This window comes from Tupaia chinensis, unplaced genomic scaffold (assembly GCF_000334495.1).
Source record: "Tupaia chinensis unplaced genomic scaffold, TupChi_1.0 Scaffold000275_1, whole genome shotgun sequence".
In the NCBI taxonomy this organism is placed as follows: Eukaryota; Metazoa; Chordata; class Mammalia; order Scandentia; family Tupaiidae; genus Tupaia; species Tupaia belangeri.
Genome location: NW_006159757.1, coordinates 2,552,462 through 2,566,648, shown reverse-complemented (window position 1 = coordinate 2,566,648; position 14,187 = coordinate 2,552,462). Strand labels below are relative to the sequence as shown.

The window sequence follows — 14,187 nt, the reverse complement described above, 5'->3', positions numbered from 1 at the left end:
TGGTTGGTGCCTCAAAGCGAAGAGTCGTGAAACTGGAGTGGGTCCAGAGTGAATTAATCTGAAATTAATTTGATTCTGAAAGACTCCATCTGGCTGTGTTTGGGAAAGGCAGTTAGACAGATATATAAACACATGATCATCTGTATTCATTGTGCCAGATGTAGTGTCAAAAAATGAAGAAATGGCTTTAAAAAAATCAGCTATGGGGAGTTTGGATATAATGATACTCAGCCTCTTAGAATAACAGCTATTATAATTTAGCACATAATCCTATTTTTATTCTTATTTGTTTAGGGGGTTAGATCTGATGGTGTGTGTTTTAAGAAATAAGCAAATTAAATGGCAAAGCCTATTTTAATTGGTGATTTAGATACTAAATGGAACTTGTGACATGCTGAAGGGGTTACACATTACCAAACCAAAATGTGGTGTTCGATACTGTTTTCATCTTGAGGTATAATTTAGGAATTTAAAAACTAGCAAAGTAGAATGTTGTTTGTACTTTCCTTTTTGATACGTGGTTCTTGTAGCATGATAAACTGGCATATTTGTTTTATAGGAAAACATGCAAAAAAAAAAAGCTGACATCGATAGGACTCTATGATTTGTAACTACATGAACTTAGTGTTCTTTTCTGTTACTTTTGGAAATTTCTTTAAGCAGAATATGAGAGAGGTGAGTATTTTGGGCTGCTGTCTAGGCATTGAGCCCAGTTACTGTATCTGATGGCGTTTTCTGACGTCGAGATAAAAAGATTCTAGCACATTCATGGTTAGTCCTTTGAGTGCTATCACAGTCATGTATTTTGGGCCTTTTATTTCCCATTTTTAAATCTCTACTCTCATCTTTTGTGATATTTTGAGAAGAAATTAAAGTGCACCTCTGGATCAGTGATAAATTATTGACTTTGGAAAAACAAACCCCCAGAAGGGAACAGCTCATCCCTCCCCATGTTTACCACCCATCTCCCTCATGGGTCCCACCAAAACAACAAACACAACAAAAGGTAGATAAAAATAAAGCATACTTCTTTTTATAGTAAAAATCAACCCAAACAAAGCTGAAGAGTCTGGGCAAAAATCAGTAGCTGCCTTTAGTGACAACAAATTAGGTGGTACACGAATCCTGATATTTCATCCACGACTCCTGTTAGAATGAGAAAGCAACATCTCCGCTCTCCCTAAGGAATGAGTCCATCTGATTAGCTAAGTTTGCAGTATTGTTGAAAGCATAGCTTTTAACATACCAGTTCTCTTCATTGTTTCATTTTTCGAAGGGATTCTCTTATCATAAGTTATATGTTTCCTGGCCGTCTCAAGCAGAATTTATTGAGCGTAATGTGACCCTTTAGAGAGACAAGATTGTCATCATGCAAATGAATGATTCTGTTGTGCTGCTGTCCTTGGGAATGACTAGAGAACGTAAGTCAGCCCCTGGTATGAGTGGGCTTTTAACAGCCAGGCTCTTGCAGATTCTCAAGTCTGTCACCTGTCACTACATGGGCCCACCTATTGCACACCCTCCCTCTTGTTTGCTACTTTTAATCTCATGGAGGCTTGAAATGAATAATGATCAAGGCTGCAAAAAACCTCCATCTTTGAGGAACCGATCGAGGAGCCCTTCAAAGGGTATAAAGGGCATAAACAGGCGTGAATTTTATGACATACATTTTTGGCTGCTCCAAGGCCATTTTTTTCTTAACTGTTGTGCCGGCATTTCTGGAACATGCGTGAGTTTGAAGGCATTATCAGAAAAGAGACACATACTTCAACGTAATAAATTGTTACTCTGCAGGAACACATACCCTTCTTCACAATTGGATTCTGTTTTTAAATCTAAACCATGGTCATTAATGTGATATAATTAGTTCCCATTTACTGTCAACTTTTGATTTTCCAGATCAGTGGAAGGAGGCGGTGGCATTAGTGCATTTATATCAAACCTCCTGGTGCTGGCTTCATTTAGCCTGGCATTCTGTTTCACTGTATTCCTTGATTACACATCATTTGTGACAGAGAAAGGTAGACCCAAAACAGATGGAGGAGAGACCATCCTGAGATTAAATTTTTTCATTGATAGATGATCAAATGAATAATGAATAGACAGATAATCAATATTTAATGGAACGGTAGATAGAGTTCTGAACGCTAGGCGAGCGCAAAGGTCAGCAAAGTCTTTGTCCTTTAGTCCAAAGGAGGAAAGTCCACTGAGCAGTTTTGCCGTAATTCAGGTACAACACGATGACAGTCGGAATTAGAACAGTGGCTATGAGGGGACAAGAAGACCCAGTGGGCATTTATAGAAAAGTAGGCAGAACTCAGTGGCTCACTGGTAATAGTGTATTGACTCTCAGATTTAATAGAACAGTACTAGATGAGTTTACAAGGGTCTTCATAGTAGTGGTGACAAATCTTGTAACCTTTACAACTTTTAAAACTTCTTGCTGGGACCAGCAGCTAGCGTAATGGCTATGTCACTGGACTCCCATGTAGTCGACTGCGGTTTGAGTCCCGGACCCGGTGGCTTAAAACTCACACCGGGCGCGTATGCATGCGTGCCCAAGATCCCAGGAGGATAATGGAGGAGAAGGGATTGCCCTGGGGGATGATTTCTCACTTTCTGTCTCTCTGTTTCTGTTTGTCTGGCGAGCGCACTCGCCCTAAAGCAAAAAGGTCTAAAAAAAAAAAAATCAAAAACAAAAACAAAAAACTTCTTGTTGTATTAAGTCTGTTCACTGAGAAAATGTGCACCGAGGGTATACCAAGAACTGAATTCAAGACACTGTGCTCAGCTTCTAAATGAGGCCTCCTCTGAACCCTCTATTGAAAATCGCAACTTGCACCCTCTCCCCTCTATGCTTTTTTTCTCCAGTGACATGATCCCTTTAATACGTTAGATTTATTTTCCTTATTCTGTCCCCACCTCTGGAATATAAAGTCCATAAAGGCTGTTATAGCTCTGTTTTGTTCATGGCTGTATCCCCAGCACCTTGACTTATGCCTAGGTTGTCTGAGTCCCTTTATAAATATTTTTCGAATTAATGATTGACTAAGACATCCCTGTCATCAAGAATTTCCCAGCTTCACTACATACTTCACTGGGGGTTCTGTTACTTATTTTGTCTGTAGACGGAGTGGTCAGAGAAAGGAAGAGGTCAGAGAAGCAGTCAGTCTGCATTATGCGATTATGCACATGTTCTGTATAAGATACGGTTCTGTTCTCAGATTGTCAGGGAGGTGTGAATGGAAAAGGTGGTGTGCTTGTAGTGTGTGTGTGTGTGTGTGTGTGTGTGTGTGCATGTGCATGCGTGCTGAGCCAGTGAGAAAAATGAAGAAATTGAACACGAAAACCTAATTGGAGGAAAAGAAGACAGAAAAAGATTATTTTTAGATGTGCTGAATTTCAGGTGGTGGTAGAGTGTCCTTTCAGATTAGAGATGGATGGTCAGGATGGACCATTTTATGGCAAGTTCATTTTTGTATGATTCGTTGTGAATGGTAGGAATACTTGAAAATGGGTAACCTCTGCACCAGAGAGAGAGAGCGCGAAGAGTGGAGATGGAAGGGGCTTTGCATGACAGGCTCCCAGGATATGGTGTTTCAAGCAGAGCTGGGGAGACCAAGCCACACCCTGTGCCAGACCAGGCATGCACTGTAGCATCGTCCTGTGGTGCTTCCCTCCTGGTAGCCCACCAGGTCCTGTGTCTCACCTACTCACTCTGGAAGAGGGGAGGTGGTCCTGGAGCTGCTTTTCTTAAAACCCCAGCTCCCTCATTAGAGCTGCCCTTTTCTTTGCATTTTCTGTTTGTTTATTTGTTTGAATCACATTGCCAGCTAAGTGAAATGGTACAGCTTACCCTTAGGCTTTGATTTTTTTTTCCTTCTTTTCTTTTTTTTTCAATTCTATTTAACCATTGGTCACAGTGTTACAGTATGGTTTAGAATGCTGAATGCTCAATCCCTTCAGCCAAATTAGTTGCTTGTTTCTGGCTCACCATGGTCCCCTATATATCGCTGTATCATAGGCCTTATCCCTGTGGATTTGGGTTTCGTTCCATGTATATGCCTCTCTTCTCATTGTCTATGAGCAGCTTAAGGGCATAAATTATATGTTTTTCCTCTCTCTCTCCCCCTCAAACCCAGTACCATGTCTGACATAAAGGAAGTCTTTAATAGAATAAGAGGGAACGAAAAAGATTGTGTGTGAGAATAAACCTCAGGTGTGGTTGACATTCCACAAAGGAGATTCATCTGCTTACCACCGCTGTTTCTGCAGTGTTGGGAATCTGCCTCTCCCATTTTCTCTTGCACAAGTAAGTTCGGACAGGATATTTTCACCGATGGTGAAGGCAGGAGTTATTTGGCTTGTGAAGTACAGCTACCAAAACCTAGTGTGCAGGGATCAAGCACGGTGTCTGTTTGCCCCTCGAGATGTCTCCTCTTATTTTTATCACTTAACTGCTAGATTGTGATTGAGGGGGATATTATTGTTAATACAGACCTGTGTTGAGTTTCCACCAAAATTTGTCTTCATTTTATAATGATTTGCTCCTGAGTTAATTGATGGCCAAACCAACTCCTGTCAATCATACAAAAGAGGCATTTCCAATTACTTGCTCACAGCAGACATGCAAATTGGGCAACACTTAGTTAAGGACAAGTAAATCAGACCAGGAGGGCACCCTAGATCCGACACTGAAGAGAGGACCCCCCTGAGCAGTTTCCTGCTCTGTAAAATGGGGGCAGTAAGGCTAACCTCAGCACAGGGAGAAGCTATATCATGATGAGCCCCTGAAGCACTTTGGAAATGTGAAGCCGTCTGTAAATCTTCTTTGTGATGATTATTTCTCTATTGCCATTTCTAAAAGTTCATCTAAAACATATACCTCTCCCTGTGCAAATGCCTCCTGCTTGGCCCTGAAGTCCACTGAACTATTTCTGATAAATCACTGAAGGAAATGAGTTCCCAGGGCTGGGGCTATCTATAGCCAATGCCTCGCTGCCTTCCCAGCAAGGGTTATTGTGTGTTCAGCCATCGGGTACCCCCTGGATGCCTCTAAATTTACTTCTTTGTGGGGGTTTTCCGGCTTTCTGCCTTTTACTAGCACTCAAGTTGAGATAAGGTAATAAGGTTTCCCTTGCACTTGGTGAGCCCTAATGCCTGCGTTCTGTGACCTTTTCTGCAGGAATAGGTCCCTCCACGTCATGGTTACGTTTTACCCTAGTAAGCAAATGTGTGGCTTTTGGACCTCACACCTAATTTAACCCAGCATAACTCCAGTAATCTAGCAAACAAAATGCCTGTTTCAAATATGTTCTTTTCCTAGTTGCCTGGAGGTAAAGGATGTCCTCTACATTCTTAAATTATTTTTTCAGTGTTGTCAAAGTACCCTGGGATGAGCATATTCTAAGTATGCATACATTTAGGAAACTTGAATCTTTACTTCAGAGGAATGCAAACGAAGGTGTTTAAATTTGAGCATTTGCAGAAGGGCTTGGCTTCTTGCAGGTGCTCAGGGCATTGTTTGCTCTAGTTAATCTTCTGTGAGGATTCACTAGCTGATGTATGGCCTGCTCACCTCAGAGACAGGAGGCTGCATTCACTGGTGTGACTGTGACACAGAAAGGTTTTGACTACACGTGATAAATGGACAATACCTTCCATGTAAATACAGGAGCCTTGATATTTTCCTCTTCTCACTGGTGAGAAAACTGATACCCAGAGGGTTTTGTTAAATTTACCAAAAGCAGTCAGCAATGGGAAATCCACTTCAATTAACATATAACTCTGTCAGACCAATGGCACTCTACACCCTACTGAAAGGCAGTCACAGAAGTTGGAGGTTTCTTTATGGTAACCATGAAGTGGTACATTAAAAAAAATTAATTATTATTATTCATTTTTAAATTTGCTATAGGATATGTGTGCTCACCAGAGAGAGCGAGAAAAAGAGAGAAAGCGAGCCAGGCCACCAGGTCCAGGACTCGAACTCTGATCACCCATGTGGGAGTCTGGTACCTCAATCACCACACCACCCATTGGCCCCGAAGTGGTACATTTTAAAAAGGAGGTGCAGCTTCCACAGCTCAAGGTTGGATGTCCACTGATGTCACTTTCTAAATCAAGAGGCTATAGTTAGATTTACAGTAGATCAGGAGCCTCCCAAGGGTGGTACTGGGGCTGAGTTTCTGATGCGTTCTCCAGAGCACAGTATGGAAAGAGTTGATACTTGTACTCCAGGTGCCACATTGCCAGTCTGTGGAGGAGAGAATTCTTTTCTTAAATAGGAAGAAACACCAAAATGGCCAGCATAGAAGGATCTTAATATTAATGACTCTCATGCCATCCTGTTGTCTGCCAGAGGTACCAGGCCCATCGCCAGGTCCTCTCTGCTTTTGCCTTATGCAGCTCAGGGTTGGATGGTTTCCTGTGATAACCAAACAAAGCCTGATTCTTCGTGTGCTGTGCAAGTGACATTAAAAAAAAGTGATTCCCAAGCACACTGAAGGAGTGGTTTGTCAGCTGACTGAAATGGTAGGTCTGCAGTTAAGATATTAAGAAAAACATTGGCACAAATTGAGAGAGATGAAACACTGGCAGCACCCCCAAGCAGCCAGCACCCCCTGAGCTGTCTAAGCTTACAGCTGCTCTCCACAGTGTAGATGATACCTTTGTCTCCACGACCTGCAGCCATAGTCACCTGGGGGACCAACTTGGACACAGAAGGGGAATTGCAGGAAGGTTTTAGTCAGCTGGCCATATGATTTTAATTTCTCTTTCATTTTTGAAAAATATTTCATTTTATTTATTCACTCATTTAATTTGATCAGAAGGAGAGAGGGAAAGCGATAAAGCAAGCCTCCAGGTCCAGGACTCAAACCGTGGTCGGCCATGTGGGAGTGTCCAGTACCTTAATCGTCACACCATCTGCTGGTTCCTTTATCTTTTCTATGAATCAGTCTCTGAGTCCAACCCACAGTCACAGAATTAAAGGAAATTAAGAGCCAGATGGGAGCTATTTTTTTCTCTTTGTTTTAGAGGTAAGGAATCTGAGGTACAAAGTGGTAACATGATCTGCCTGACTCCCACAGTTAAGTTGATGCTAAGTCAGGGCCAAAGCCCAGGTCCACTGGCCCAGTGTCCACTGATGAGCTATGAAGTGCCTCAAGCACTGGCATCATCCTTGTTCTATATTCCTCCTTTTCTAAAACCAGGTCTTCATGAAATATGTTCAGGAGAATCTCAACTCTAATTAGTTGTTTTTTTTTTTTTTAAAGTATATGTGCATCTAGAGCATTTAAATAAAATTAAATACAATTAAAAATATTTCTCAGTTACATTCATTACATCTCAAGTACTCCAGAGTCACATGCATGGAGTGGCTACCATACTGGATTATGCAGATCATAGACATGCACAGTTTTATAGCAATTATGTAGGTTATTCCAAGGGGGAAAAAAAAGTAAGCAACAGAAAGTATTACAGTAATAAGATTATTGAGAAATACTCAGGTGATTAGCTATCTCTAGGCAACTTTTTCTAAGACAGATCATCATTTTTAATAGTTTGGGGTTTAGAATATATTTCAAAAGTGGCACTTTATCTCTATCTCTCTCTCTCTTTTAAGAGATTTTTGCTACATGGTGCGTGTGTTTGCCAGGGAGACAGAAAGCAAGAAATCACCCGTCCAGGGGAATGGCCATGCCACATTCCCATCTCCTCCATTCACTCAGGATTTGGGCATGCATGTTTCAAGCCTCTGGGGCTGGTATTCTAACCGTGATAGACCATTTGGTAGCCCAGCACCTTAACCACTGTGCCACCTGCTGGCCATTATGTCTCTCTTTCAGCATTAATATAATTATTTATAGCCACTTAGCTTTTCTTTTTTTGAGAGGTGTTTTCCTCTTTTCTTTTGCTTTTTTTTTTGGTTTGTTTTTTTTTTTTTTTTTTGGCTTTGGGGAACTTGTGTTCCTGGCAGGTTGCTGTGCTATAGGGCCGTTCGCCAGACAGAGAGAGAGACAGACAGACAGACAGACAGAGAAAGCGAGAAATCACCCCCCAGGGGGATGGCCACGCCACAATCCCTTCTCCTCCATTCTCCTCTCAGGATCTTGGGCATGCACGTACACGTGCCTGACGTGAGTTTAAGCCACCGGGTCCAGGACTCGAACCACAGTCGACTACATGGGAGTCCAACAACATAACCATTACGCTAACTGCTGGCCCCAAGCCACTTAGTATTTCTCACAGCCAATATTTAAGTTTTTTTTATTGGGTTGTTGGAAAAGTCATGACACATTTTTGCATAGAAAAAATACATCGTGACTTTTCTGATGACCCAATATATAGATAAAGGAGCTTTCAACATTGGGACTGGCAGGTGGAATGATGGTTAAGGGCGCTGGACTCCCAGATAGGCCAACCATGGTTCGAGTCCCAGACTTGGCGGCTTGCTTTCTCACTTTCTCTCTCTCTCGTGCTCTCACTCTGTCCGTCTCTGGTCAAATTGAAATAAATAAATAAAGTTAAAGAAAATAATTCTTTTTAAAAAAGGAACTATTGATATAACACTGAAAGTTAACTGAGGAACAAGATGAAAATTAGAAATTTCAGTTCTTTTGTGTTTATTCTCTAAAAGGAAACTGCAAATCACTGGGCCTTATAAAAGCTTGCTGCCTTGGACCTAATAACAGTAATAATAAGTTGAATCGATTATTACAACTTTTCGATAATAATATTTTACTGCTTAGAGGAACCTCAGAAGATTTTACATATCTTCTGTTGATCTAGTTCCTCTTATTTGAAAATAGAGTAGGGAAGTAGGTCAATGCCTGGGCTCAAAGCAAAACGTAAGCACTCTCATTTCTTTCCCAAGTGCCGTTACGTTTTCATCTTGGCTCTGAGATTAATACCACCAGTGCCTTCTGGCTTAGTGCTCTCTGCCTTGTGGTCTGATTCCGTATGGCATCTGTCCTGGAGGAGCCTTACAGTGGGCTCTTTGCCAAGGGAAAAGCAGAATTGGCACTCAGGATCTCATTCCAGTTGGCAGGCGAGGTGCCAGTGTAGATGTATGTGCCCGAGTTCAGGGCCTGTGAGTGATCACTGTGTTCACAGGAAACATCACCTAGAGAAACCCCGTCCATGGAATGGTGAGCTGTCCCTTGGCACTTAAGTCTTATTGTATCCACATTTGATAGGCACCTTTCCTTAGGGGTGTGACATTGGAAAAGTCACTTTTCCTCTCTGACTCTCAATTATTTCATCTCCAAAATGAAGATAGTGATTTCAACTGGAACTGTTGTGATACTGTATGTCAAGTACTTGGCAAAGGGTTCTGGCAAAGAGCAGTGTCTCAATCAATTATTATTTCTGTTTGAATCTAAATTCCTGCACTGTGAAAGGCTTTGTGTCAGGTACTGAGGACAGTTGGGGGATGAAGAAAAGCAAGCTACTTTAATTTTCTAAGGCCAAGATTAGTTCTCATAAATACAAGTCTCACTAAGAGTCTTGTTGGGATTTGGGGTATCTGTTCTCCTAATTCCTTCTCTAGGGAGAGCATGCTGGCTCTCCTTGGCCTCTGGCAAATACCCCCAAAGGTTTAACCATCAGGCACATAATTTCCGCTTGCTTACAGGTGTCAGCCCTTGCAGCCCCACGAGGAAAAAACAAGTCAGGGAGTCTCCACAGAAAGGAGCATTGGCCAGGGAAAATGTTGAGGGTCCAAAGAAAGAGAGCTTGGGTAGATTAGAATGAAGTTGATCAAGCTGTTGCAGTACCAGCAAGATTGAGGATGTGGGATTCCACAACAGTAGGGGGATAGGGTCACCTGTTCCCTGCATGAGCTTTTGATCAGAAGGGTGTGGTTGTTATGATTTAGATGACAACAAGACATTGATGGATTTACTTAAGGGACTGTCACGCCCTTAGCATGTGGTGCTAGTTTTTGGAAGTTATTTGCAAAATTACCCCAATTGTTAGGAAAGGATGAAGGTATGGATGAGATGCTCTCATCGGTGTTACTGTGTGAAGAGGAACGGAATCTATGGGGTTAGAGAAACCTTTATGTGATTATTGAGAAAATGTGGGTTTTAAATAGCCCCAAAGGACTCACGTTCAGCACTCTGCACCCTCTTTCCCACAGATAGAAAAAAACGTGTGTGTATCTTTTAGCGCTGCCTTCATTTAACCGTGCTCCCAGGAACTCAGCATCACTTGCTCTTGTCTTTGTCTTCCCACTGATTTTCCATCAGCTGTTCATTCTCAATCCAGGCCAGACCAGATAAAATACTTGATTACATAATAGATTAGAAATAGTTTGCTCTTTTGAGCCTCGTGAGTATAATTAAATTAAATAGTTGAATTCTAGCTTTACAGTTTATAAATTGGTAATCTTAGGATTTATTTCATAGGTGTTGGTGTCTGAAAAATACTACGTTCTCCTGAAACTGTTATAAGAATTTAAAAGCACAGTATTTAGTATGTAAGTATTCACTAAGATATGTATTACTTAGTATATGAAATGTGTTTGAGTCTATGCTATAAAAATTTCAGATTGAAAAGTAGTTTTATGATAGTCACTTAAAGTGTCACACACATGCTAAGAAGGGGTTGGCAGTAGAAATAACTGACACCTTGGGACCATTAGGTGGCATGGTGGTTAAGATGCTGGATATTCCCACATGGCTGACCACGGTTCAAGTCCTGGACCTGGTGGCTTGCTTTCTCACATGCTCTCTCTCGCTCATTCTCTCTCTCTCTCCCTATGCCTCTCTCTGGTCATATTAAAATAAATGAATGAGGGAACCAACAGTTAGCGTAATGGCTATGTTGCTGGACTCCCACATAGTCGACCGTGGTTCGCGTCCCAGACCCAGTGGCTTAAAACTCACACCGGGTGCATGCGTGTGTGTGCCAAGGATCCCGAGAGGAAAATGGAGGAGAAGGGATTGCGGCATGACCATCCCCCTTTGGGGGTGATTTCTCGCTTTCTGTCTCTATGTCTCTCTCTGTCTGTCTGGTGAGTGCACGCGCCCTATAGTGAAAACCTCTCCCCCCCAAAAAAAATAAATAAAATAAAATAAAAGAATGTATAAATAAAATTTTAAAAAGAGAAATAACTGACACCTGTGAGCACTTATGTGCTACATCCTATACTAAGCACATGACTCCATGGGATCGAATCTGTTGTTCCCATTTTGCAGATAAACAGTCTGAGGCCCAGAGTAGAACATTTAGGAGCTGGTGGTGTCAGAAAGCAGATCCCATGCCCTTTGCCACCCTGACTTTGGGTGCAAAACTGTCTCCAGGCATCTGTAAATGATGACTAAGACAAAGGGATTATAACTATGCACTTAACCATGATAACTAAAGATGAAAAGTGTAATTCCTCTTCTCAGCATTTCTTCCTTTATGTTTCTTAATGAGTCTGTATTTTTTAAGGAAGTATAAATGGCCTCTTGTTTGGGGAAAAAGGAGTGCTTGTTCTAGAATTTTAAGTTTAGATATTAGGGCTAGTGTACTGTCACCAACTCATTCACTGTATTAATTGTGCTCTGTACAGACAAGATGTAACAGCCCTATTTTTTTAAACTTCCGTTTTCTCTTAGCTGAGACCTGTGGCAATACCTTCCTCTTTTCATTCTAGCTGGTTGTCAACAGCAGTAACCACAAGTCTTTCCTGTCCCAGAAATAAGTTTTGCCACACGCTTAGCTCTTAACGCCCCATGAATGCTACATTCTGTACTGCATGGGGCCCCGCCACCTCCACCCTGCTATAGTCACAGCTCCAGCTCCGTGGGGTTAAAGTGTTTATTGAATTCCCAAAGAATGATTTGAAAAGAAGTATAGGTGCATAAGAACAAGATAAACGTTCTAGTTCTAATATAAACAAGCATTACATTACACCCGAACTGTTGAAAGAAGATTTTGTACTCAGTATTTTACTCAGCAGAACATTTTCTATAACAATAAGGTTGATTAGAGACAGCTTTGAAAGTGCTTCAAGTTAGTCAGATTGTTTATCTCAAGGGTAAAAAAATAATAATAATAAAGTGGTAAAATAGGAGTGTAAGAAGTAGAAATTGAAGCCAGGACCTAGTGAAGAATATTTGACATTGTTTTCCTCTTTGGATGTAATCTAATTCAGGATTTCTGCTTTCCGTAGGTCTTTGGTTTTTTAACTGGCAGGGTCTCCTTTTGTTTTTTGGGTTTTTTTTTTTTTTTTTTCGTTTTTATGCGCTCAGGACTGGCCTAGCCCCACAGCAGATTTAGGGTGCTCTGGTGTTTTCTGGATTATTTTATCCAAATAAGGAAGTCTGCATAAGATCTGAGAATACCTTCTTACTGTTACTGGAGGCTGCAGTGATAACATATTTGCCATTTAAGTTTTAGTCAATGTGTCCCTTTTTTGACTGTTCTCCTTCTTGGACCTGGGGGGCAAGCAGTGCTCATGAGCAAGGCTCTGCAGATACTGAGTCTGCCTGCTTTGTACTTGCTTCGGTGCATTGTATTTTCACAGGGTGGGAAGCTAAACCAGGAGCACAGACCTGCAAATGAGTGCTGCTCCAAGGCATTCAGGCTTGTCACTTGGCAGAGTAGCTGGGTTTAGGGTGTATTTGGAGGGTGGGGGAAGGTAAAGAGTGTCTGTGGTTTTGCTTTACTGCTTACTCCAGCTCCAGCTGAGGGGGGGTCAAGGAGATTCATATAAAAAGAAATGTCTTCATCACCATATTACGTGACAGTGACTAGAATTGCAGGCTCTAAACAAACACTCTCTTCCAAATGGGAGGGGGGGTTCTTAGATGCTTAAGATTTTGCTCTTTGTATCAGCCCCAAATATTTACTGAAGCCAAGAGAAGAAAAGGCAGATTTTCTTTTTTTCTCTCCCAAACGTGTGATTGTTTAGAACTCAAGTGCAACATCTGGAAGTCAGATATACAGAGAGCAATTTATGGAGTGTGAAAGATTTGAAATATTCAGTGTCCTTTAGTGGGAACTCAACTTTCTGGGGCTGCATTTTTTTTTCCGGCACAAAGCAGGCAATTCTGAGATCGCCTTTGCCTCTGTGAATTAAACCCTTTGTGCCTGGGTCCCATAAACAATGTGCTTTTTAAAGGGGAGCCCCCTCCCAGCTCCGGCCCTTTTTTCCAGTGTGGGCAGCCAATCAGCTGCACAGAGCTGCATAGCTGAAGCGCTTTCCATTCTGAGCAGCAACAACGTACTAATTTGATGCACACATGGATGCCTCGCGCACTCTGCAAATTCATCACCAGCATCTTGCATTAGTCATCTGACGGACTGCCAAGTGTTTCATTTTCTTTCCATGTGACTTTATTATTACCACCTCTCTCTCCTCTTCCAAAAACCTCCAAAAAAGGGCGGGGAGCTGGGGAGAGGAAGAGCAGCAGAAATCAAGCAGAAATTCAGCCCTGCCTTTCTTTCCCAGCAATAGCCAGTGTAGGGCTGATAACGCCGCCGCTGCTGCTGATGCGCCGATGGCAGCCTTGCAGAGCAAGACCTGCACTTAACTTGCAGCTCCCTCCCAAGCCCGGGTTTCAAGATGTCCACGCCCTGGGTGACAGCCGGCAGGGCGCTGCCCTGGACTCGGGCAGCGATGCTGAACAGCAGCATGCAGTGAAAGCCCCTCGCCGCTGCCGCTGAGGAGCAACCTAATGGTGCCTCTGCTTTGTTTTAGTTCATCAAATTTCTACGACTCATTAGGCACTTTCCCCGTGCTCCTCTTCCTCCTCCTTCCGCCGCCTCATCCCCACCCCCCCACACACAATTTTTTCTTCCTGTCCCTCACCGTGCAGCCCTAACTCTGGCTCCTGGTTCCGTTTTTGACAGTAACGGCACAGCCAACAAGATGAACGGAGCTTTGGATCACTCAGACCAACCAGACCCAGATGCCATTAAGATGTTTGTCGGACAGATCCCCCGGTCATGGTCAGAAAAGGAGCTGAAAGAACTTTTTGAGCCTTACGGAGCTGTTTACCAGATCAACGTCCTCCGGGACCGGAGTCAGAACCCTCCCCAGAGTAAAGGTACAGACCAGAGCATGGGGAGGGGGCGCGTGGGGCCGGGATCACCCAGGTGTCCAGGTGGGCATCGTGGCTGTCGCGGTTATGGCTGGGCCAGGGCTGACTGAAGTCCGCAACCTGCCAGAGGGAGGGTGGGTGGGTGGAG

The 14,187-nt window shown here is 42.6% G+C and overlaps 1 protein-coding gene across 14 annotated transcripts in view; it reads left to right on the top strand.

Moving 5' to 3' along the window:
• Positions 1 to 14,187, top strand: part of CELF2 (CUGBP Elav-like family member 2) — a 744,392-nt gene that overhangs the window by 530,725 nt on the left and 199,480 nt on the right. For 12 of the 14 annotated variants that reach the window (XM_027772460.1, XM_027772458.1, XM_027772463.1 and 9 more), the window contains one exon: positions 13,849 to 14,045. In XM_027772460.1, coding sequence (XP_027628261.1) covers positions 13,868 to 14,045 — 178 coding nt within the window. In that variant the 5' untranslated portion in view covers positions 13,849 to 13,867. Of the gene's footprint in view, positions 1 to 10,429; positions 10,484 to 13,436; positions 13,677 to 13,848; positions 14,046 to 14,187 lie in introns of those variants that run through there. The other 2 variants (XM_027772462.1, XM_027772461.1) reach the window with 2 other exon arrangements.